We start from the raw sequence: 27,923 nt of genomic DNA, 5'->3' as shown, positions 1-27,923 counted from the left end.
AGCCTTACTTATTATCCTTTACGACGAGCTAATGCGTAATGTAACTCGGATATTCAGAACTTGTCGTATAAAAAAAGGACATCGCCGTACGACTGTCGTGCAAGCGCCCGCGCCGGGAAAAATCATTCAATCACAACGTTCGCTACGTACCACATCGACGCATCGGGAACTAATAAAAAAACAACTTAGTTTTCCATCGACTAATCGAATGAAATGAACACAACATGACCACGCTGTGTCGGTACCGATCGGATCGTCGTGGGATATTGACGATGAAGATCATGAAACTTCAATTAGTGAGCGCGGAATGGACGAAACGGATTTTTTAATTGTGCGTGACAGTTTATTGCGAACATTTCGGTGCTGTGTTTCGAGGCTGGGGTGCTGTATATATTTAAAAAAAAAAAAAAAAGATTTTTTTTTATAAAACCTAGTCAAGATGATGTCCACAAAGCAACTAGCTTGTATGCTTGCTCTCCACATAATTTACCTTTTGGTGGGCGCAAGTATATTTTATCACATAGAAAGTCCTTTAGAAGTGCAACAGAGAGCCGAAGAAAAACTGGAAAGACTCGAAATTCAAAGTGAGTTTTGTCTTATTATTATTATTTTTTATTACCGCGCTTTCCATTTCCTACAATATGTTGTTTAAATTCAAAAGTTTTTTTAATGTTGAATGTTCTTTGTTTATTTAGACTTTGTTAATAAATAAATAAACAGCGTTTTCCTAAATGAATCTAATCAAATTTTCTTAATAAATAATATTTTTTTTTTTTTTTTCTGTAATGTTTAAACTTGTTTACGCTGTAAGAGACAGCTGTTGATATTTGAATAAAAATTAACATTATGATTATTTCGTTAGATTATTAGCGACAAATGAATGATACAATTTATTTTCTGAATATGTTATTTTTTTATTCTTATTGTTCCTATTTAGTATTTTTTTTAATACAAATTATAGAGGAAACTACCAGTGCATTAATTATTGACTGTTTTCTATTATACTTATAGCATTAAGATAAGTTTTGGCTAGGAATAAAAATTTAATAAATTACGTTATATTCAATTAATTTTCCAAGAAAACGTTTCATCTCTTTCAATATTTAGCATAGTAATAATGTTATGATACTAAAATTCATTAATGTTTTTTGAGTTTTATGTTGCCTTCGAGGGCACTTTCAATTATCTATGGTTGAGTTGCATAAATTTCCTTCTTTCACATTACTAAATACGCGAACGTAAAATACAGGGTGTATTTTATTCTTCAAACGGATTCCCATTCTCACGGATCGTTTGGAACCTCTGGGTCTGCGGAGGGACTTCGGTTCCCTCTGTATTTTGTACCGTGTGTTCCATGGGCAGTGCTCTGAGGAATTGTTCGAGATGATACCGGCATCTCGTTTTTACCATCGCACCGCCCGCCACCGGAGCAGAGTTCATCCATACTACCTGGAGCCACTGCGGTCATCCACAATGCGTTTCCAGAGGCCTTTTTTGCCACGTACCATCAGGTTATTGAATGAGCTCCCCTCCACGGTGTTTCTCGAGCGCTATGACATGTCCTTCTTCAAACGAGGCTTGTGGAGAGTATTAAGCGGTAGGCAGCGGCTTGGCTCTGCCCCTGGCATTGCTGAAGTCCATGGGCGACGGTAACCACCATGAGGTGGGCCGTATGCTCGTCTGCCTACAAGGGCAATAAAAAAAACTAAGCCTGTATATACTGTATAACTATAAACAAGTGGGTTGGGCGTATTGTGAGCCTGAAAGCGCAGGTACTAGCTAAATAAATTTCCTTCTGAACATAAGAAATAGTTGAACTTGCGTAGCTCTGATTTTAATTGCATTACATTGCCTGCACAGTCAAAACATTAGTGAAATTTAATATTTCAATCTCCTTTTTTAAATGACTTTTTTTTATTGCTTGGATGGGTGGACAAGCTCACAGCCCACCTGGTGCTAAGTGGTTACTGGAGCCCATAGCCATCTATAACGTAAATGCGCCACCCACCTTGAGATATACGTTCTAAGGTCTCAGTATAGTTACAACGGCAGAAATAGGCGGGATGGTGGTTCCTACCCGTGCGGACTCACAAAAGGTCCTACCACCAATAATTACGCATATTCAAATTTTTGCGGGTTTGATTTTTTTTACACGATTATTCTTTCACCGTGGCCTTCAGTAACCACTTAACACCAGGTGGGCTGTGAGCTCGTCCACCCAACTAAGCAAAAAAAAAAAAAGCTAGCTCGAATTTGTATGGGGTTTGGAACAGCGCCCCTAGCGGCAACCGAAGAGAAACTCGATCAAAATTTTTCAAAACTCACACTAATCACACTGATCTTTAAACCAACGAGACATCCATACGAGAATGAATAAAAAAGAACACAAGAATATTGTATTCATTTCTCAACATGTATTTAACAGTATTTGTCGATAAAAATAGTCGTCAAGGGCCGTAATAAGGTAATCGATCAGATAAATGACTTTTCAATAGAACACTTGAGTTATATTTACTGGTCACTTATAACGATATTCTAGTTAGCACAATAGTTGCAAATATTACGTTTAAGTTGAAAGCGTGTCCTTATTCTGTTTTATCAATACATTGTTTTGTGATCTAATTATACAACGTCTATTACGCTTAGCAAATACTTATAAAAAGTGTTTATTGTCCAGTCTAGAAAATAAAACCAGTCATCATTAACAGCCTATTTTAGTAACGACTAACTGACCCGGCAGACTTCGTAGTGGGTCAATCGATAAATAAAAGACCTAAACTTTATTTGGTTCCGAGAATTTTCATATTTATTTACCTTTTAAACCTTCTCTGCACTTCCACAAATAATTCAAGACCAAAATTAACCAAATCAGTCCAGCCGCTCTCGAGTTTCAGCGAGACTAACGAACAGAAATTCATTTTTATGTATATAGATTACTTTTTGCCTATCTACACCTGGCCGATATACTGACTTCAGTAAGCGTTTAACATGAAAGAGGCCAACAGCGGTGATTTAGAAATTATAAGGAAATAAATTTGATGTTTTCACAACAAATATTCGATAAGTTTTTTTTTTTATATATTGTATTGGGGTGAATGCCACGGCTCACACAGATTCATGAGGCGAAGCTTCAATTTTATTAAACTAGTGCAAAAAAAAAGACAAAAAAAAATTAGAATCCGTATTTTTTTCAAGATTACTATGAAACTACTGAAATTAAAATTTGAATATAAATTTGAATAAAAAATTAAATAAAATTTGACGTCTCATTAGATATATGGAAATACGATGTTTTTTTTTTTTTTGCTTTACGCCCATTGTCTCTTCAAAAGAAACGCCTATTTAATTATTTTCTACATATAATGGTAGAATTCATGACTGCTTCACAACAGGGCTGCTTAAGTAACTTACTTCAGTTTAAAATGTCATAATTTCCACACTAATACTAACACTCTCTACAATGCCTGGTAGATAACGTCTCAGGAATTTAGTTCGCCATCTATATCTTAGTAAACACTTAAGCAAAATAAATAAATTCCAATTGAATTATAAACATTTTTTTTATTGCTTAGATGGGTGGACGAGCTCACAGCCCACCTGGTGTTAAGTGGCTACTGGAGCCCATGGACATCTACAACGTAAATGCGCCACTCACCTTGAGATATAAGTTCTAAGATCTCAGTATAGTTACAACGGCTGCCCCACCCTTCAAGCCGAAACGCATTACTGCTTCACGGCAGAAATAGGCAGGGTGGTGGTACCTACCCGCGCATGAAATTTATGACATTTTATGTACATTCTGAACACCTTTTTTGAAGCGTAAAACTCATCACTTGATGAAATATGTAAGTGAAATGTGTACACCCACTCGCGTGTAACATATATTCATAGTACGTCGGTAGTAGTATGTCGGAAAACTTCCGTGATATGTTAACAAAAAACTATACGATACTTTAACTCAATTGGATAAACGAAAGACAAAGCAAAAAAAAAACTAGTAATGTTTTTTTTATATATCTATTAGACTTTCTTTGCGAAATCGACAGTATCATAAAGATGTAATAGATTACGGTTTATTATTGATTCGAACACAATTAAAATCATTAATCAGTCGTTGTATTGACCAATAGTGTCAGACATGAAATTCTAGAAGCAATTTTATTTCGCAAGCTTCAACAAAATTATATAAAGACGAAACTTTTAAGAAACATGTCTTCGTTCAACAGCGGTGATTAAAACTTTATGATTAGATTAACCATTTAATTGTGCAAGGTTTATATCATTTGTGCCTGCTTAGTAATTATTTGGGTTATTTAGTGTTAAGTAGACGGAGTGGTGTCAGTTACATAAGTGTCAACCAAATGGCATCTAATGTAAAGTAAGCGTCCTGAATAAGGCTAATTTCAATCAGAGTGAAATTTCAAATGGTAGAAAAAGAAAGTAGTGAAATACAGTTTAAAAAAATTAATTTGTATAATATATTGATAAAAATTTTAATTAAATATAGAAAAACATTTGTGAAAGAAAGACGAGATATATGTATTTTACATATTTAAAGAAAATGATGAAATATTTAGTTAAAATTTGTTGAGAAATTGTAAAATAAAAAATGCCTTATCACTGACTAGTTTTGACTATAAATTTGGATTCACTGGGAATTTAAATACAGTAGTGGCATCTTAAATTTTATGTTTTTCAGGATGCCGTTAGTTAACACACAGAGAGTTATCCCGTTAGTCTGTTGGATAATTAATGGTAATGCATTGAGTTTAAAAGATATGTTTGGAAAACAGTCCATTAGACGTATGGTGTTTAGGTATTGTCAATTTACAACGATCTTAGTTCAGGTGAACATTCAGAGCAATTTTTGGTTAATAAACTTCAAATTATCAAAAGGATAAGGTTCAATATAATAATTTGGTGCCTCTGTTTTTTTATCAAATTACGCGACAAGATTAGCTACATAAAACCAAAAAAAATCCACTCTTTTTCGGGGCGATTGGAACGTAGTAGATTTCTTAAGCCTTTTTTTTTTTTGAGAATATAATGAATTTTCTTCCTCATCGTTCCTTCACTGCTGAGGATCGCGACCATATGTGACTTTCTTCCGTAGTGTTCGGTCATGGGTGGCATGGGCGGCATAGTGTAGACTACCACGAACCACTCTCTTAGCCAGTTCTGATCATATGGATGGTTTTCTTCCCACGACGCGTATGCCTTCTATGCGATGTTATTAATGAAATTTATGTGTATTAGGAGCCTGCTTATTTATTTCACAAAGTTTCGATTTGAATAATGAGAAAACGTGTCTCACCAGTTACACTATTCAGATTACGGCGTCCATGACTTACAGTAATTACTAATAAGTTGTTGGCCATTCCAAAGCTCTAAAAGACTTCTTCATTAAAAATCATACATCTGCTAAGATTGATGATGATTTAAAAATTTTATGTGATTCAAGATTTAATTCAAATATCCTATTACACTAAATACTACTACTATTCACAAAAAAAACACACAGAAAACGTGCAAATTACGTGCAAAGAATTTATTTCAAAATACGGATATAAATACATAGTTGAATATCAAAAAGTTTTTACTAAAGCAGGTATTGAGGCGCAAATTTTTTTTGTCTTAAGCGCGCTAAGTAAATACCTACACTGTCAAATAAATTAGTATAATCTGTGCCAAATTAATTTATTACAACTAAATATTTACAAAAATTAGATAATGATGAATTATCTCGATTATATACAAAGAGTACTTGAGTTTTATATTAACTCGCCTATAATCTGATAAAGTGGATGTTTTTTTTTATTGCTTTATAAGACAACTAGCTACTCACCCGGTTTCACACAAGTGAATCAGGATTATAATATTGAATGCATCGACGTTATGGTTACAATATAAACTTCTTATTCATTGCTTACATGTGTGAATAATCTCACGGCCGACCTGGTGTTAAGTAATTACCAGAGCCCATAGACATCAAAAACTTAAATGAGAGAGATCTTGAGAGATGAGTTCTAAGGTTTCAGTTTTTACAGTACAACAGCTGCCCCACCCTTCAAACCGAAATGCATTACTGCTTCACGGCCGAAATAGGCAGGGTGGTGGTACCTACCCGCGCGGACTCACAAGAGGTCCTACCAGTAATAATTGGTTGGGAGTCCGTCATTATCAAAGTATCCCGTCAGGAGTGAAATACATCTTAAGTGGATGGGAATAGTATAAAGACATCAATTGTGAAAGTTTCAAGTTTTGCAGTTTTTCGATCAACCCGTAGACCCGACTAGACTTCGTAGTCAGAAAATAAGGTTAGAATATGTAAAAAATGGCAAAATTACCCAAAAGAATATCTGAACTAATATGATTTATTAATTATACGTAATTAATAACAACAAGGAAATCGCATAATTGACGCGAGAGATATAGATTGGCGTTAGAACAAAAATACAAAAATTAAGATGGAATCCGAAATGGATTATTCAGAAAAATAGAAATAGAGTAACCAAAGCACGATACTTGTAGCAAAAACTAAAATGTTTCAAAAATGATTGTGTTCGTAAGCACCAATATTAAAATTATAAATAACTAGCCCTCGCTTCGCTTCGGAAACTGTAATTTATTATTGATTTTTCTACTATTTAATGGATGTTATTATACATATAACCCTTCCTCTTCAATCACTTTATCTATTAAAAAAAACCGCATCAAAATCCGTTGCGTAGTTTTAAAGATTTAAGCATACATAGGGACAGAGATATAGGGACAGAGAAAGCGACTTTGTTTTATACTATGTAGTAATATGAAGGACCAATTGCCAATTGATGATCCTCTTTGAAAATTACAAATCGAATTTCGAAATATAGATCTGCACACCCCATTTACGACTTTCAGAGAATTGAAAGTAAAAATGGTGAGTCTCTGATTTTAAAATGTACAATCATTATCATACACAAAAAACCCCGTTGAGTAAGGGACTAAACGAAAAACAGCGTTGACCACACTCGTGAATAAGACTTGACGTTAATATCTCAACGTACGATTTCCTATGATACCGAAACTATGTCACTTTACAATAATTACATACCGACTCAATACTATCTATTGTTTTCGCGTCACGCGATCGATTACACATCACAGCCGTCAGGATTTTTCCTTGAGCGATGAAAACTGTAAATAATAGAATGTCTGCACGTACCAAACTACTATCATTCGTTAAAACAAACCTTTTACAGTTGGTTCTAGTCGTTGAAATTTCGAATACAGTTTTCGTGGTCACGCGAAACAATTGTTTTTGTTCTTGCCCACGTTTTTTTTATTTTTATTGCCCTTGTAGGCAGACGAGCATACGGCCCACCTGATGGTGAGTGGTTACCGTCGCCCATGGACTTCAGCAATGTCAGGGGCAGAGCCAAGCTGCTGCCTACCGAAGCTACGTCGCTCGAAAGATACATTCGAGTAACTCAACACCCAATCTCCACATTTACTTTTTAGTGACTACTGTTACTCTGTCTGAGATATGAGGAGCAGTGTGCTTAGTACGAGTGTTTTAAAGTTCTCGATATCGTAAACGTTAAATCAAATTTGTATGCAGTTGGAACAATGGGGGCGCAGCCCAATACGTTGGTCCGACCAGATCCGCACCGCTCTTGATTCCACGTTTCACAACGCCCTCCACACCGCCAGAGACAAGAATGGATGGAAAAAGATCGTGCGTGCGAAGGTGATACAAAGGGGTGGTCACGACCCTCAGCAATGAGGAATACGACGCAAGGAGGAGGAGGAGGAACAATGGTCCTAGCGGAAAATGTAGGTAGCCGTTCCAACTCCATACAAATTTAAGTTAACTTTTACGGTATCGAGAAAGTTAAAAAACTCGCACTAAGAACACAGATCTCACAGGCGTTGATGCAACGGTTTGTGCTTTACGTTACCATTAAGATGCATAACAGTTACTATATAAATAACATTAATTGATTCAAGCCCTACACTCCAGCAGATAGAATAAAAAATATTATAGAAAAAAATATATACACACCATTATTGAGATGAAAAGTATATAAAACGTTTTCTTATATGAAAATGAAGCAACAGCTCCAGTTTACACGTCAATAGCTAACCAATGTTAATTCGTTACGTTTAGTTCTGTTTCGAAATGTTCTAATAAGTTTTAATGTGACTCTAGGTAGAGACGAGGTCACAGTTTAGTCCTACGGATGTTTCTGTTTGTAGCACTCTAAAGGCTTTACATGATTTGAGTTAATAAAAGACAGCTTTGGATGAACAACCTTTATTATATTATACATAAAAAATAACTACAAGTTCAAAAACTAAATTCTATTGAGCTAACCCTAATTAATTAAATTTTTATTATTTTATACGGTAATAAAATTTCATGAGGTACATATATAAAAATAACAAAAAACATTACATATAGAATCATTGTTTTGACTTGTAAAATGTTTTATTAAGAAACTCGGTGATATATATAGACCAATCAAGTACAAACTATGAATCTGCTTTAGTAATTACGACTCGTGAAACCTATGAAACTATGATTTGCTTAAATCGATAAATATTAGTAAAAAGATTTTTTTTTTTTTTATTTCTTTTTTTTTATGATTGAAGGATTACTGGTGGCCCGGAGGCCTTTCCAGTTTCACCAGGACAGGTGGGCGAGCAAAGGCTCAGCCAGGAGGGGTGGGATTTGCTAACAGCTGCCCGAGCGCCTCCGAAGGAGACCTAACAACTCAAGAGTAGCTGCTTCGCGAATGAATCTACTACCGGATCGGAATCGCGACCCGCTGAGAAGATCCGGCGAGAAACTCAGCGAGCTGATTCATGGGTTAGGTTGCACGGCGAACTCTTTGTCGAGTTCGACGAGTACGGTTACCGAGGTCCCTAAGCCTGCTCCTAGAGCTGAAGGCGTCTAGTGCAAAGGTTATTGGATCTGATGGATCCGTAAGGACGTGTCTAGGGCGTCGACGGTGACTGGCTCCTGCATGATCAGGATTCGGGGAGTAGTCAGCGGCGGCTACGATAAGGCGATTATCATGACGGGTAAAAAGATGTGTGGTGTCGTGGGACACCGGATAGGAACGAAGTTCCTTATTATAAAAATATTAATTTAAAGTTCTATTCGAGATATAAAGAAAATAATTATTCGGGTATACATTTTTTATTATGATTTTTTATTGATAAAAAAAACTACTTTACAAAGTTATGAACTTTATTCCGGGAAAATAATAAAAATCTTACATTACGGACGTTTTTTCCCGGTTAGAGTACCCCTCCGAATCGTCCCATAAGGAACTTCGTTCCAATAAAAGATAACAGATTTTTAGAAATTCTTAGACAAAATATATTGAAGCAAAATATAATAATATTGTAAATTTATCGTAAGATGCGTCTGGGGACTGCCCATTAGTACCGCTCGAAGAGGTCCGCGGGATTTTTTTTAATAATAACGTCATTGCCTTTTAGTGTCGCACTATGAAATAGAGTAATGGGATTGTTGAACGTATTAATGTTTTCGAATTCAACTGACCAGGTGGACGTTGGCTCATCTAGACCAAAAAAGGATATCCAAGAAATGTTACTTTTCGCCCAAGTAATAGATATTAGACGCGTCATTCATTATTTTATGACGCATTGCTAATAGTTACGTTTTTAGTTCAAGAGGCAGAAATAAGCCGACGATTCGATTGGTTGACGTGAATTCTGTATTTAAAAATCATTATTTCGGCAAAAAGTATTTATATCCTCTTACGAACTGTCTAGTCTTTGATAAAGTATTTGACATAACAGAAATGTCAGAATATTTCGAACAATATTCACAGATAATACACAAATTACGGTTTTTCGACACGGTGGATTTGCGGCAACATATGAAGCACGGTGATACCATAAACGAGCAACACGAGATTAAAGATAATTTATTAAAAGAGCTGAGTCGTCATGGCCTAAAGGATAAGACGTCCGGTGCATTCGTATATAGCGATGCAACAATGTTCGAATCCCGCAGGCGGGTGGGTAACAATTTTTCTAATGAAATACGTACTTGACAAATGTTCACAATTGACTTCCACGGTGAAGGAATAACATCGTGTAGTAAAATTCAAACCCGCAAAATTATAATTTGTGTAATTACTGGTGGTAAAACCTCTTGTCGCTTCGCACGAGTAGATACCACCGCTCTGCCTATTTCTGCCCTGAAGCAGTAATGCTTTCGGTTTGAAGGATGGAGCAGCCGTTGTAACTATACTAAGACCTTAGAGCTTCTACCGTAAGGTAAGTGGCGACATTTAGGTTGTAGATGTCTATGGGCTTCGATGACCACTTAACACCAGGTGGGACTTGAGCTTGTCCACCCACCTAAGCAATAAAAAACAAAACAAAAGTATATTTTAATAATGAAACCTTAGAAAAACTGTTACTATTTCGTATTAATACATATTGTGTTAGATATGAATGCAAGACCCGCATTGTATATTGACTTGTACATAATAATATGTTAATAATGTATTTCCGAAGCCATAAATTACTGAACTAGCATACTTAATAATTGGTACTTGTGGTATGTGGTATATTATTTCCAATTAAAATATATGTTTAATGTTCAACCGATTTTATTATTATTTATCGAGTAGCAGTTAAAACAGGCAAGATGACTGTACAGACTCGTCTGTAATCCAGTCCTATCCACGAGTCATGATGCAAATTTTATTTTCGGTTTGCGTTTTTAATACAAGATGCTACTTTACTTTCATTTAATTAGGTAACAACGTGCTCTGTTAGTATTTCATTTAAAAAATACTATTTATTTACTTGCGGGATTTCAGCAAAAGTATAGGCGCATCGCTCGATAGGGCCAAAAAATATGAATGTACTTCATGCTGTCATCCACACCCTGTATAACAAACATTGAATAAGACCTGACACAGTTTTGTCTGGAACCCTCTCTGTCTCAAAGGAGAATTTGTTCTTTTCCCGCGACGCGAAAGAATAGTCTTCATGAACAATGACGTCATAATAGTAAACATAATTAGAACTAATTTTACTTTCGTATCAATTTCGCTTTCGTTATTTTCGACTTACGGTGACGGTGACGGACGGCCACCAAAGACGTAATAGGACGTAATTATTCGAGCAAATTAAATTAATATAATGCCATGTACTATCTATCTATAGAAAAAAAATGATATATCTATCAGCCCAGAGATGTCCATTGCTGGATCCAAGTCTCCCCCAAACCTGGCCACAACGATCGGTCCTGTGCTGCCTGGATCCAGCGTATCCTCGCGAACCTCAATAGGTCGACGGTCCATTTTGTGTAATGTATGCACACAATGCATGCAATGAACAGAAACAGCAATTGGTGACCCTAAATCATGAGCAACAAAAAATTCTAGAAAATCACAATTTTCATGCACACATTACATGCAATGAACAGAAACAGCAATTGGTGACCCTAAATCATCAGCAACAAAAAATTCTAGAAGATCACAATTTTCATGCACACAGTACATGCAATCAACAGAAACAGCAATTGGTGACCTTAAATCATCAGCAACAAAAAAATCTAGAAAATCACAATTTTCATGCACACAATGCATGCAATGAACAGAAACAGCAATTGGTGACCCTAAATCATCAGCAACAAAACAAATCTAGAAGATCACGATTTTCAAATTGTTTGATCAAATATCCTAAAACCATCTAGAGTTCTAGCTGTGCGTAATTTAATAAAATGCTTAACATGATCATTAATAATAATACAGTGGCGACCTGTTTGTGTCATATGCTCATGACCGAGATGTAATTTTAAGGCAATCCGCCTGGTAAAGCGTTAATCTTAAGCATTTCTATTGGCTTTATTTATTCAATGAGGTAACTCTTTGGATGCATTTTTGATGATTTTGTTGTATTTTCTATGCTCGATGATGTTCTCTGGTCAAAATTAACAAAATTTTGAATTCAGAACCTTCTAAAGTTTTCACCAAATGCATACTTTTTGGTAATTAGAATTGGAGCGAATTTAACTTTTTACTAACATATCTATGATAACATAGATTGGGGCGATCTTATCTTTTCGGTAACCTATACTAGATTGAGGTCGTTTTAAGTTCTTAAAGTAAATTGGAGGTATTTAAAATTTTTAGTAACGTACAAATTAGGGCGATTTCAAATTTTCGATAAAGTATATATTGGGGGGATTTGAAGTCCTAGCAAGCAACCCATGACTAATTTATTTGACGACAATGAGTCTATCCTTGAGACATGAGCTTGAACTCTTAATATGATTGAAAGTGCTCTTATTCTAGAAATTTTATGATAATATATGATTACTGTATAGAAGAAACAGAGCTGAAATGCGAGCTTCTCGCTAGAAAGGGCATAATAAAATCCTTTGAGCAAGTTTTATTTTATTAAGAACAAAATATTTCAACAATTACATTCGGTAAGCCATGGTCGCCTATCAAATTACGGCAATAAAAAACGGCTTGCTATAAACATTGAATTCATTGAATGGATTATGTTAGAACAAGACAAGATTTTCCTGCAAAATATCCGACAGGTAAATTTGAAATTCCCAATGCTAAGGCTTACTCACTTAAGCTGCATTTTTCTAATACGAACAGGTGAGATTATCGTATGCAATTATGTTATACAGAGATGTGAATGTTGTAGGATTATCGCCTTCAACAGTTCGCCCGACGAGAATGCTAAAAATAGTAACGCTCGAGAAATTTTAGGAACATTAAAGGGCAAAAACTCGGTTTTCAATAATAATAATGGTAATCATCATCATCATCATCATCATCATTCTTTCCTATTACCCTCTGCTGGGGTGTAGGGCTCGAATCAAATTTTACCATTTACATCGGTCTTGGGCAATCTGTTCTAGCTCCACCCACGTCATGCCCAAGACCCCTAGCTCCTGCTCCACCGAGCGACGCCAAGTTGTTCTGGGGCGGCCTCTCTTCCTTTTGCACTTTCCAGTTCAGTGCTCTCTTTGATAGGTGGGTATCGGGCTTTCTTAAAATGTGACCAATCCAATGCCATTTCCGCGTAAGGATCTCCTTCTAATGGTAATAATAGTAGTAATTAAAATTTTCGTGATCACGGCCAACTCGATGACGAGTGAGCGATCAGTCCTCAAACCGTAAATGTAGTTTTAATTATGTACGACACACAAAAACCCAAAGAATATCTTAATTGACTTTGCGGTTCAGTGTATTTTTAAATTCTTCAATAAATAAATAAATTCGTTGATTCACTAAACCAAGAAACGGGCTTTAGGAGTTTACATTTCGATTTCTAGCAAACATGTGATACGCTCATAAAGTAGTTTACATTCTGAGCCCGTGTGAGGAAGACACGAGGAAAACTGTTGTCGACAAGGGGACGGGTGCCAACGTCCTTACTAAATGGCACATCTGAATGTATGATTACGAATGAACAGAAACAACTTTTTCCTTAAAATAAACTTTTTTTTAGATTTTTCGCGATTAGTTTCGGTACTTTACAAAATAAATATCATTATAGAGGGATTATGAGTCCAAATGGATACATAACATTCTGCCGTAGAGCTCACAGCAGAGATATGCAGATAGAGATAGTTGTACATTCTGCCAGCCTAGGGACCGTGGGGTGAACTACGAGTCTGGTTATACGGTACCCCTACCTTACCTAGATTCTGTCTCGAGCAAGGACCAGCGTCATACAAGCTCGCAGGGTCTCGTTCAGTGGGTCAACCTATGACAACTCGGCCTCCAAGTCGCACATATCCCGCGCGTTGTATTAGCGCGGAAATCTCCAGGGAACTTTAGTTCCTACCCCGAAAAAAAAGAAAATGCTGGCGGTATATTCCTATAGCGACTCACACGAGTGATGCTGACGACGGACAATGCTTTTTCAAAAAACTGCTGGACAGATTTTGACGAAACTTAAACGTATTCCAAAATCAGACTCTCGATCCAAGGACTCTTAAACTGTGACGTGGAATTTCAAAGAACATACTTGAACTTCACGTGCTTAGTATAATATGATCTCGTACACAAACATCCGTCGGCCTCCCGTTCAATCGTGATGCGAGAATTAGTCTCTAATTAGAGATGTCGTATGTCGTCCAGCGTTAAGCAAATAATCCATCAATCGAGGAAAATACCTTCTCAAGTTTGTATTTAGTGAGCGACGTATTAACGATTGGTTTTTTTTTTCCTTCTTCAATGAAGAGCCCGTTCTTCTTCTTCATCGAATTTCTTCGATTCATTGAAATCTTAATTGCATTTCGGCATGAAGAAAGACGCGTAATGGCTTCTTCGGAAAAATGTGCTTCTTAAACACAACTGAACTTAATTTTTTAAATGATAATCATTTCGGTAGGCAGCGGCTTGGCTCTGCCCCTGGCATTGCTGGTCCACGGGTGACGGTAACCACTCACCATCATCAGGTGGGCCGTATGCTCGTCTGACTACAAGGGCAATAAAAAAAAATCAGTCCCTATAATAAAACTCTCATGTTACTACTATAGTCCTGATAGTCTCTTTACCTGCCTATTATAAATTTACGTGAGTTATAATACGTTTGACATTTAAAAGGAGCATAGATAAATTGGTATTGTATTATTGTAGAATCCCCTAACTTCGCTATCGCCCTAAAGGGCCATAATTTTCAAACCTATGACTATTTAGCGCATGATGGGTGTACGAGGTCACGTCCTACTCCGTGCAAGGCTTCTGGAGCCTAGAGAGATCACAACGTGACTGCCACCACCAACTTCGGGACATTAGGAAGTCTCTGTTCTACTATACAACTTTACTACCATTTAAACCGAGACGCTTGCTTCGTGATAGAAATAGACCGATCGCTGCATCCTACTCGTATGGGCCTATTGTCACCCAAACTCCAATGAATGCCGGTTGGCGCAGTACCCTGGCAAAATAGTGAAAAAACGCTACCCCATTTTCCGGCGGATCACATAATCTACTTTTACGACACTAACGAAAAGACGCTATTCTAGATGGTGCTATTCCAGACTGAGACAGCCAAAATTGTCCAAAAAAATCTCTCACGAATACTTTCGGACAACGGATAAAAACGGACAATAATTTTTACATGCTTTAAAGAAATAAGCCCAGGTTTTCATACTTAGTTTGTCGTACATCATTTTATTAGGCGCTCACGATTTCACGATGAATTTGTCACATTGTTGACAGAAGACACGATATTGAGATACTAATGTTATGAAACTGATGTTTTCTTAACACATTGAACGCCATGCGGTCCATCGGTGGGCCCAGCGTACTTATAACCATTCGGGCCAAGCCAAATCAGGGAATCGGTAATTTTTATCAACCTGAGATTTTATTCTAAAATTTATAACCTTAGCGTCTAATTTTTATGGTATTTGAAAAGGTTATAATCTTGATAAAAACTACAAATTTCTATTGAATTTGAAAATCAAGGCGTTCGGTTCGCTAAAGGACCACGCGGCACACTTCCATTCGCATTTTTTTTATAGCTGCAAAGTTTGGGTTGTAAGAAGCGTTCACGTTGGAACCCTCACGCGGCTCACGAGTGACCCTCGTGGCCCAAACGGTTCAGTAAGATAAGGCTCACCGGTGAGCAACGTGGCTTAAACGAAAATACTCGATTTGTCATGTAGCGTTCAACGTGTTAATATATTTAAAGATTTACCAAACGCTGTTCGCTTTGCTACCCGATCTTTGATCCGATCTCTAGGATATAATCGACTTTTGTATCTATACTTTATTTTATTTATTAATATTATAAAGCTGAAGAGTTTGCACGCGCTAATCTCAGGAACTACTGGTACGATTTGAAATATTATTTCAGTGTTAGATAGCCCATTTATTGAGAAAGGCTATTATAGGCTATATAACATCACGCCAAGACCAATACAAACAGAGCACCGATAAAGAATGTTTCAAAATCGAGGTTTTTTTCTTTCTAAGCAAATGAAGTCGCGGGTAAAATTTAGCGTAATGCCAAAGTGATTATTCCACGCGGACAAAGCTGCGGGCAAAAGCTAGTATATAATAAAAACACACACACACACACACAACACGTACACAGCATAATATGTGAATCTTTCTTATGTGCATCGAAAAGAACAATTGAAATTCACAACTAATAACTGTTTTAATACATTTGCTTGTCAATGTTTTCCTGTGATACTTTATAACTTGAAAAAAAAACAAATGTTAGAAACCCACGTAACTAATCGGCAGTACATTAAAATTACTACTTGTATTCATCCCAATATACTTAGGGTACTTCAACCTCAAGTTCCCATTTAGCGACAGCATTAGGCCTCTCTACAAAGCTGATTATTAGAAATCCATAAAACTTGGCAACTATGCGTGTTTTTTTCTTGCTCCAAAATTCGAGTCTATAAAAATTCAGTACCTACTGATTACTAATAGCAAAAAATGCAGGCTAGTTGCGTTCACTCATCAATTTATTAGTTAGTTTAATTGCAAACGGTATTCTCCATAATTTTATGGATATATGCGTAATTATTAAATAGTAGAAATCAATAAAAATACCACAATCAGTATCGTTTTCCGTAATGAATAAACAATGTTAATTGAGGCAGACATGATTTCAAGTAAAGTCTAATTTCTTTTTGTATGATCACATACATTTTTATTGTAAGAATCATTATGCTAAGGAGTAATAAACTCTAAGCCCTAAGATCGAAATAAAATAAAGCGCTCACCGCATAAGATCAATTACACCATAAAGTCTTTTAGCTGCATTATAAATATTTCCTTTTATTGTAATGCAGTCAAGTTGCCATACCAACTTGTTTTCACAGGCACGCTCTGTTTTAAAATAAAGTTTAAAAGAGTCCTCAATGGTAGGCTTGCTAAATGCTAGCTCTTTGGCTTGACTGTGCTCTTTCTACATGCCTGATGTTCCATAGCAAATCCGTCACAAACAAACGCATTTGTTTATATCCTTCTGTGACGATAAAAGTATCTGTAACATAATTTTCATTCCAAACTCTTAATCGTTGTGAAAATGAGACAAATACATAAATTTTCTGGAAGCATTTATAAGTTATGGTACAGCACGCGTCCTGTGTCCTTGGCAGTGACATCAACCAAACCCACAATAGTTCGATTCAATCTAAAAATCGTAAAAAGGTTTTATGTATGTTTAATGTTAATCAAACCACAATGATGCGTCCACCGCGCCTTCTTGTGTAGTCTCTTTTGTGAAACATACAACAATAGCTTAACGTTTACTGTCAAACGAATTATAAACTACTTTTTTTTCCTATCTAAGGTGATGGTCTAAAGAGACTATATCAGCGTAACCTTAACTAGTAGGTAAACTCACGGGGCTCAAACCTGACGATGTTGCTAACACAAATCCTAGCAAGACCCGTGCTTCGCAGAATCTACCACCGGATCGGAAACGCGACCCACTGAGAAGATCCGGCGAGAAACTCAGTGGGCTGTGTCTGTGGGTTAAATTACTCGCCGAGCCCTTCGTCGCAAGCGACGGGTTCGACGAGAACGATGACCGGTGCTTGGGGTACCTAAAAGTACTGTTATTGGATCGGGAGGATCCGAAATGACGTGTTTTGGGCGACGTCGACGGTTTACCATTTGGTCCGCAGGATCGGCTATGTAGTTTCCGGCGGCCACAATGAGAGGGTTCTCATGTCGTGCCGGTTTATCGAAGTGGTTAACTACCACTTAGATTACTTAGTTCATGATTTCGTCACCTGACATTTGTTCCAATATGCGTAATATTATATATCACTTCTTTAGGTGATCGGAAAAGTGTGCATACATTCTTTAGATCATCGCATAACATCAGATAAGTAACTTTCAAATAGACATATAATATTTCGGCGACATAAAATGTTGTCATTTGATAAATAAATTAAAATCATGTCTCAATAAATCTGACTCAAAAGAAATTTTACCTTGAGAATTATAGGTGTAATACATAGGGAGCGGACTTAAGCTAAAACGAAACAAATTCTAACGAATTAAACTTTGTTTTCTTGGCTACCTCTGGAACTAACTGTCTTCTTTGGCATTTCTTGAGCGAAGAGGGATTTCATGATTTTTTTTGTGATCTAGAATAGGTGGGGTCACGATTTGGAAACGTTGTGTCGTGGCTTTAGTTACATTGGAAATAGTTGTTTCACTCATGCAAGCATTAATAAACCTGTACATACGTAGTACAACATTAGAAAGTGATTGCTTAGGAGCAGTAAACGCGAGGGTAATAACACAAGAATTGAAAAAAAAAAAACTAGCGTTTGAATATAGCAGGAGCTGTAAGGTGGTTTGGTGTTCAGAATCTAATTCTTTTGTACTTTTCAACAACGTTTACATTATAAAATCCGTCAACATTATTTGCTATGAACCCTTTAACATGCACACAACGCCCGTCGAAAGCGTATCAATGGACCAATTATCAGCCATAAACGTTGTTCAATGTTCATAAGCATTCGTTTAACCACATGAATACTAATCAAAAAATGATTTGCGTATCCAACAGCTACACAAGTCTACTATTAGTAGAATAATATATGCTTAAATCGCGGCTTTTTCCCCTACCTAATCTCTGGAAACCTAAAAGGCCATTCCAGCAACGCTCGAATGGGTAGCTGAACTCACGGGCTCAACCCAAGAGAATTTCTAGCAGTAGCTCTAGTAAAAGCAGTGCTTACCAGAATATACAACCTGATCGCGACCCATTGAGAAGATCCGGCGAGAAACAAGAAACTGTGTTGAACTCGCCCATTTCTTACTCTAGAGCCAATTCTAAATATACAGATACAGAATTTTTGTATATTATTAATAATCAAGCAATGACTTTCACTGATAATACTATATTTAGGCACAGTCACGTTTAAGCACCAATTTATGTAAAATATAAGCGAAATTAAACCGTAAAACTGCTTTAATCGGGTCATCAGTCACTGATTGCTACTTTAAGTTTGTTGCTGTTTATTTGTCACTGTGTTTACCGGTCACCGTTCTTATCGAACCCGAAGGGCTCGACGAATAAATTAACCCTCAGACACAGCCCACTGAGTTTACTCGCCGGATCTTCTCAGTGGGTCGCGTTTCCGATCCGGTGGTAGATTCTGCGAAGAACGGCTCTTGCTAGGGTTCGTGTTAGCAACGTCGTCAGGTTTGAGCCCCGTGAGCTCACCTACTAGTTAAAGTTCCGCTGAAATAGCTTGAGAAAAAAAAAACTGTGTTTATATTAACGACGCTGCAATAAATGGTTTTAATCAAAAACTTTTGACACCGATACGTAGTTTTTTTTTTACCTCCAAACATCAAACGAACCGATTACTCTGTTCGATTTAACACCATACAATTAAAGAACTAGTTATACAAAAACAATCAATCAGTGTTGAGCGGCCCGTAAATTGTGTCCCATTTATAAAAACCTATTCAATTCCTAATTAACCTATATCTTGTTTCTTTTTCAACCTAATCGAATTTTAATTAATATCAAAAGAGTTTCAGCATGTCTTCTTGTAAATTCATCGTGAAATAATATTTAGGTAATTATGTTGAAATAATAAATTCATAATTTCGGTGTTTTGTTTGTTCCATTAAAAATTCTCACACTAAGCATGCCTTAATATAAGTCTTTTGGTACTAAGTTTTCATGCATTTCATGAATCAAATTCAATTAAAGAAGTTTTAAAATGAAACGGTCATGAAACTAAAAAAAAAAAACTTTACAAAAATGTCAACGAACTTGGTGGAAATGGCGTAAGACTGCTTAATAAGGAGGATTAACGTTCACGTTAAAATTCTAAAGTTGATAATTAACAAACAAAACGTGTCACAGTGACTGAAATACGAAATGAGTACCAAATTACAAGTAATATTTTCTTCGCTTTTTACTTTACGGTTCTATCTCGCGTTTTTTTATTGTCATATAATACTTATTTCCGATGTTTCGGATGCTTGACACTTTTCCTTGTCCAAATTATCACGGCGTTTAGAGCAAGCCGTACTCTCTAAAACTGACCATAAATCATAATCCAGCGGATTAAGATCGGGACTAGACGACGGCCAGTCTTCAGTTCTGATGAAGTCCGAAACGTTCGTTTCCAACCAAGACTGCGTAGACCGAGCTTTATGACCTGGCGCCGAGTCTTGCTGGAAGGACCATTCTTGATTATTGAACATGGTGTTGTTAAGGGGCTTCACTACCTTCTCAAGAATGGTATCTTGAAACACTTGTGCCGATGTTTTGATACCTTTTTCACAAAAGTATGGCTCAGTCACTCCTTCATAGCTAATACCCCACCAAACCATCACTGAAGTCGAATAGTGGCCACGTTGCACTCTGTGGACTAATTGGGAAGCTTCCTTAGAGCTTTGAGCATAAATAGGGTCATTTTGTGTGTTAAAATGTTGCTCAATTGTAAAAATTTCTCATCCGTAAACAAAATTTTTCTATGACCTCCCTTTGCGTACCGCTTCAGTAGTTGTTTCGATTTTACCACTCTATTCTGTTTTAAATTATCAGTTAAGAAATTACCAGTACGTCTCTTATAGGCTGCAAGTCTTAAATCATCTTTTAAAATACGCGACATGGTTCTAGGTGCTATTTCATCTCCCGAGAAATATTTTGCTTTCGGACAGAATTTCTTCGAATTCTTTCCCTCACTGCTTTGACCACCTTTTTCGTACGAACACTACGTGGACGGCCAGATCTTTTTCTGTCACAAACAGAGGAGGTCTCATTGCACCTATTAATAGCCCGGTACACAAACATTTTACTAATACCAAGCGTATGGAGAGTTTTAAAAATTGCATTTGGCTCCATACCTACTTTGTGTAATGCAATCACAGCGATTCGGTTCTCTTTATCACCCCACTCCATTTTACTATCGCAAAATATTGTACAACGTATTGGCGCCAAAATGAGAAAACTCAATGAGCAATCATATAAAAATGACAGATTCCAAACTCAAATGTAATATTTTGTTTATTTTTAATTGTAACAGTATTTATGGCCAGACTAAGTATATATGTATATGTTTTAACGTGAATACTCTAAGGCACAAGATCGAAATCTTTGTTTTTATTGCCTTAAGTCAGTAAACCAAGCTATTTGGTTGTATATTTTGGTGTTAAATGATTAGAAAGGTTAACAAAAAATCTTGAATTGAACACGCGGTGATAAACATCGTGTGGACTTTTCAAAGGTATTGTAAGCAGTCCTATCAGATTATGCGAATGATTAGTATCTGTAAAAAGTTGATTTTAAAATTGTCAAAAAGATGATAGTCTGTTAAAACACACCACCACTTAAGACGTATAAAAGCAATGCAGCATCAATAGATACAGCTATGGAATAATTGATAGTAACTATATGTTGTTTACTCAAATGAAATTACAAAACTTATAAATATAAATATAATTTGAAGACCCCGTGCTTTGGAAGGACTTTTTAACGTTGTTATGTATATCTTCTTTCATATACCTTATTTGACGAAACCTAATAATAAAATTAAATAACAATTATTTAGTTTTGAAAATCCATCAAAATTTACTACAGAGGATCTAAGTACCCGCGATCACGAGTAAGTGGCAAGTAATAATAGATCTTATTTTATCACTACAGGAAGCTCAGATTTAATTGTTCAAGTAATTTCTAGGATGTAATTAAGAACTAGTATTATTTTGTTTACTGATATTGAAAGCTGATTTTCAAGATTATGAGGAAACATTAGAGATTCTATGCTTAATGTACATACATAACCATGACTTAATGTGCGAAGGTATTAACGTTTTAATAAAACACTTTAATATCTAATAGAATTTTTTCTGAACAATTGTAAACAACAGGTACGTCCTGGCAAGATCCCACACTACGATTTACACATACTTATCCTTAATATTTTTATGAAAATTGAAAAAAAATACATTTAAGCAGAAAAACAATAATTTAAAATCAATTCCTAATTAAACTAAATCTTGCTTCATTTTCACTCTAATTATTGTCAAAAGAGTTTCAGAACGTCTCGTGGTAACCAACAAAAATGTAAGTTTCTCGCCGGATCTTTTTTAGCGGATCACGAATTCGATCCGATAGTAGATTCAATCGCGAAGCAGTTGCTTGCGGCAGACCTAACAACCGACCTAACATCGGATCGGACCTAACAACTCAAGAGCAACTGCTCTTGAGTTGTTAGGTCTCCTTTGGAGGCACTCGGGCAGCTGTTAGTAAATCCCACACTTCCTGGCTGAGCATTTGCTCGTCCACCTGTCCTGATGAAACTGAAAAGGCCTCTGAGCTAACAGTAATCACCCATTAAAAAACAATTATTATAATTTTTGTGAACAGTCATTTCTTGTGAAACAAATTTCGAAGTAATTTTTCCAATTAAATTTCTCACTCCAAACATGTCTTAATTTTCCTATACATTTTCTTGATCATGAGCCCACTGAGTTTCTTGCCGGATCTTCTCAGTGGCGATTCCAATCTTGAGATAGATTCTGCGAAGTGTTGCTCTTGGGCTAGTGTTAGCATATTCTCTTAGGTTGAGCTCGTGAGCTCACCTACCCGTCCAGACGTAGCTGGAATAGCCTCTAAGGCTACCAAAAATAGGTAGGGGAAAAAAATTGGTTATGCGACATGGAAATTATATTTTGAAAAATTGCCAAAAATAATCTATATTTTTACTGAATCACAGGTCTCCTTAACGAGTACTATATACCGGACGACCCGGAAAAACAAGAGACGATCCTGCGGAAGCTATCAGCCTACTGCGGCAAGTCTGTCCTCAACTCAACGACAGAAGATACAGAAGCTCCATACAAATGGGACTTCTACCATTCATTCTTCTTCTCTTATACGGTCGTCAGTACTATTGGTTAGTGTTTTCATTTTCTAAATAAATTACTGTCTATTTTTACTTATACAATGGTACTAGCTGATCCGGCAAACGTGGTTTTGCCATTTACATTATATCTAGGGGAAATTTTTTTTTGGGTTCGTTGACCCGATATGCACACAATATTTTGTGAGAATCGGTCAAGCCATTTGGTATTGGCAACCAGCACCGCAACACGAGAATTTTAGATAATATAAGTATTTTGCTGTTATGCAAGAATTGGTAACACGTACCAATCTATATGGGTTTTTGGCTCGCCTTACCACCATCCTCTAAAATGGGAATATTGAAGAGAGTAGTTACTGTAGCTCTTGACCATCTGAAATACCCAAGCATAGGAATTCCATTGAGGATCATTTATCTAAATAACGAATCTCTAACTCTCTAAATACTGCCGCAAAGCACATGCGAGCATGTTTGGAGATGAAGAGCAGATGATAAGGTAATGATAGTAATGAACCTCAAATGTGTAACAGTTCGGAAAATATCTGTAGATCCCCTTAAATAATGAAACTTGGAAATAATAATAGCACACAAAGACGGTAGTCGCGTTCTTATTAATTTGCATGATGACCGGAGAAACTATAAACACATCTCCGGACATAATCTTTAAAAACAATTGTTAAAGCTAGTTTTATAGAGAAAAGCGAGACATTTATAATTTTCATTTTATTATTTCCGAGCACCTGATAGTTTATTTGGCTTAGACCACAGTCCGAAAGGTAGTTTTAATTATGTCTACAAGTCGCAAAGCTCACAGGAAATACTGATTTACTGAAAATTTAACTCGGCATCAGGGCATGTAATCCATCTATAAATTAAGAAATGAACGACTTTTGTTAATCCTACTATATTTTTCAGGTTACGGTAATTTGTCCCCGACGACCCATTTATCGCGTATTCTTATGATATTCTACGGTCTCTTTGGCATACCCATCAACGGTATTCTACTTGCAAATCTCGGTGAATATTTCGGGCTTCAGGTGAGATATTTTCAAATTGTAAAATTTACGAGTACCTATATTTTTTCCAATATTCCACTTCAAATCAACAAGTAAACGACATTGGAAATGAAATAAGTGATCCCAATGGATCCCAAAAGGAAATGAGATAAATAATCCCAATAGGGATCGCCTTTTTCCTTGGTTTCTCGCTTAAAGTGGAGATCTTTATTTGTGACTAGCTGACCCGGCAGACTTCGTAGTGCCTCAGTCGATAAATAAAAGACCTAAACTTTTTGGATAAAATGTACTTAAAAGAAACAAAAGGAATTCGTCCGACGGGAGACACGTCAAAGGAAAAACAAAATATCATATTTATCTACCTTTTAAACCTTCTCTGAACTTCCACAAATAATTCAAGACCAAAATAAGCCAAATCGGTCCAGCCGCTCTCGAGTTTTAGCGAGACTAACGAACAGCAATTCATTTTTATATTATATAATATAGATTTATAACTTCTAATTTAAACCTAAAATATTTTAATTTTCTATTACAGTTAATATCAGTATACCGTAAATATAAGAAGAAAAATGAAAAACGAGCCGATAATTTGGACTTTTTCTTCAATAACCTTGGCATGCTCGGGCAGATTTTCCTTTATCTGGTCCCCGGATTTCTGTTCTTCATATTCTTGCCAGCTTGTATTTTCGTCGTGTTTGAAGGCTGGGATTATGTTGCAGCCATATATTACGCTTTTGTCACTCTCACGACGATTGGATTTGGTGACTTGGTTGCAGGTACGCGGAATGTCTTCGCAGATTTAGTTTCGTTCACATTTCATTTAATTATTCAAATTACTTCCATATTTTATTTAAAGAGTTATTTTAAAGAAAATAATGAATGTTGACTTTATTGAACCCAAAACATGCAAATTAAAATGTCTTTATATAATACACGTATACGTTTTGAAGGTTTTTGTGGAATTGTTTCATAAGCCATTGTTGCAATCAAATCTCCGTAATGATTTTTCAAATCAAATAATTTCATTTTTAATCGAGTTACTTTCTATGTTCCAGGAACTGTCAACAATGGTTTCAAGTGGGGATACTTTTTTACCTACCAGATATTCCTGATAGTCTGGATCACATTTGGACTTGGCTACATCGTGATGTTACTAGGTTTCATTACTAGTGGCATGAGATCAGAACGCATACATAGAATAGAACAGAAGTTTGCCTATCAATTTAAGGCCACGCAGAACAAGATTCTACAAGGATTCACCAAAGACATTTCCGCTCTTAGGAAAATCATAAACGAAGCCAATTTGATCAAAATTAAGGTAAGCTACATTTGGATGCTTTTATTTTGTTTTCCTTATCTAGTTGATTCCTTTTCTGTATTTTTTTTTTGTTTTGATGCGATTATCATCATTTCCTACTTTAGATGTTTTGTCGTGAAAATATTAGAAAATAATCCTTTATAAAATGTAACTTGCACTACATCGTACACTTGCATAACATTTGACATCGTCTGAATCAGTACTATAAAAAATCTAACATACATTTACTTTCACTTACCAATTTCTGCTTTTTACTATTTTCAGCCAATATATGTCGATACAACACCACACATTACGAGAAGTGCCAGCTGTCCAACGTTCACCTTTGACGTTGAACCAAGAGATCCAATCGTGAAACGAAAACGAGCAAATTCTGAAAATATTCAACTTTCTGCCAAAGATATGCTACGAATACAATCAGACACTGATTTACTAGGAATAGACAAAGAAAAGACATTCACAGCTTCTGCTCTCGTAAAACCAGCGGAACTCTTAGCTCGAGTAGTAAACGTACTCGGAGGCTTTGAATCACCTCAGCAAAAGTCTGGTATCAACTTGTTTGATGATGATCATATTTTAGCAAATGAAAAACCACCATTATTTAGCATAGGCCAAGATCTCATTACTAACTCACCAAAGAGAGCTAGGGCGCTCAGCGTGGCTGTACCGAATTACAGAAAAGAATCTTTGGCCACAAAACTAGATCATGATTTCACATGGACTAGCGGAGAATCAGGAGATAAGCTTAGACGAGAAGCTAATATGAGAAGTGGGAAATTATCACTGCCCTCTAAAGTCCCTCATTCAGATTGCTCTCAACCGCAAAGTATTATCTCAAAATTCTTCTTCAGAAAACAAAGTTCAACTGATAATCCGGCCGAATATATCAAAAGCTCTATGAGGGATCGGGTTAACAGTGCACAAGGCAGCACTGAAAGCATTAAAGACAATGGAAAACCTAGGCGTGGAAGTATATTTCCTTCATTTATATTCGGATCGTCTGAAGGAAAAAACGAAGCTGATGCATACAAAGAAAAGACTAAACGAGGGCGCCATAGTATCTTTCCCACTTTCGATTTCCATCGTAGCGAAGAAGATTCTGCAAACGCTTACCTAGAAAAGACTAAGCGTGGTCGTCACAGCATTTTTCCCACATTTGACTTCTCGGAAGACGAAGACTTTGCTGCAATGCGAGCTTACCAACAGAAACCTAAGCGGCACAGTATATTTCCTACTTTTGATTTTAGTGAAGATGAAAATGCATCTGCTGCTAAAGCCTATAAAGAAAAAACGAAACAAGGAAGACGTAGTATTTTCCCTACATTCGATTTTAGCGATCCTGACGATGATATGGCTGAGCGTTATAAAGAAAATACAAGGCGTGGTAGACGCAGCATTTTCCCATCATTCAATTTCAGTGGTCTTACAAGTAATGATGAGGATGATACAGTAGACGAAGATGAAGTGCAGAGATATCAAAACCGTACAAGGAAAGGTCGATTAAGTCTGTTTCCTACTTTCGGCAAGTCCAAGAAGAACGACGACGATAACTTGCCTGAAAGCTCTGACGAACTTGTAGATTATAAAAACAAGACCCGCCGCGGTCGCAGTAGTCTGTTTCCTTCTTTCGGAAAGGAACGTAAAGACAGTGCACAAACAGATGATCCCAGTGATCTCGAAACTAGTATTCGACAATACCAAAAGCAAAGACTGGGACGGAATAGTGCTTTCGACGGAGATGATTCCAGGAATTCTACTCCAGATAGAAGAAACAGTATTTTCTCTAGTGAAATAGAAAATTATAGAAGTAAAACAAGAGGCGGCCGTCCTAGTCTTTTTGACCCAGATGTAAATATTTCAAACTTACCACAATCAGAGCAAGTGGAAGTTTTAGAGCATACTAGTGTTGCTGATTTACTGAGAGCTCTCGCAGCATTAGAGGCAGCTGGTCAAAATCCTTACAGCTCCAATACTGGTGAGCCATCAGGCTTATTAGAAATGATATCTGAACCCTTGTCTGACACATCTAGAAGACGAGGCTCCTTGAGACATGATCTTCAGTCACAAACTCCTCCTGGTTGCGTAGAAGACTGTACTGGTCCACGCCGTCGTCGAATATCAGCTAGAGCGGCTGCTCCTCAATTTACTCCAACGCTGGCAACTGTTGTTGCTGGTACGGAATTACAATTAAGTACCGCAACAGCTGCTAGAGAAAATCGCATGTCCTTGTTAACACAACCTCCTCCCCCCTACTCTGAAACCCCTAGTGAAGAAGAGAACAAGCCTCGTCTTAGAAGATATTCTCCTGCACCTGTACCTAGTGATCCTGGAAGGTCTGCAGGTCCTGTACCGAGACTGTTTTCAAGGATGCGCAAAGAAAGCGCTCCCAACGCGGAGGACGGAGACTCAAGAAGAGGTAGCCTAACCGATATAGTCATTGATAGTTTTAAAGATAAAACGTGATACGATTCCATTAGCGAAATTTAGTTTTAAGTATTCTATTTATTGTTAATATAGTTATAATTAAATAAACGTCAACACAAATTCATTGGTTGTGGTTTTAATTTTTCTATTCGAATTTAAAAGGCAAATAAACACAAGAACTAGGTAATTAACAATGAAGCTTTGATATTTAACTACATCATGTTACAAAATGATATTCATCCTAAATAGGATATGCTCTGCTTAAGAAGATAACATTAAAATTTCC

At 36.5% G+C, this 27,923-nt stretch overlaps 1 protein-coding gene across 1 annotated transcript; it reads left to right on the top strand.

Moving 5' to 3' along the window:
* Ork1 (open rectifier K[+] channel 1) lies at window positions 1-27,909 on the top strand. Its single transcript, XM_028178833.2, has 6 exons — window positions 1-584; window positions 22,733-22,912; window positions 23,795-23,916; window positions 24,431-24,671; window positions 24,951-25,213; window positions 25,478-27,909. The coding sequence occupies exons 1-6, from the start codon at window positions 440-442 to the stop codon at window positions 27,674-27,676; spliced, it is 3,150 nt and encodes a 1,049-aa protein (XP_028034634.2). The 5' UTR covers window positions 1-439; the 3' UTR covers window positions 27,677-27,909.
* The last annotated feature ends 14 nt before the right edge of the window (window positions 27,910-27,923 follow it).

Source organism: Bombyx mandarina, chromosome 18 (assembly GCF_030267445.1).
Source record: "Bombyx mandarina strain Sakado chromosome 18, ASM3026744v2".
Taxonomy (NCBI): Eukaryota; Metazoa; Arthropoda; class Insecta; order Lepidoptera; family Bombycidae; genus Bombyx; species Bombyx mandarina.
This window is presented reverse-complemented; position numbering and strand designations above follow the sequence as displayed.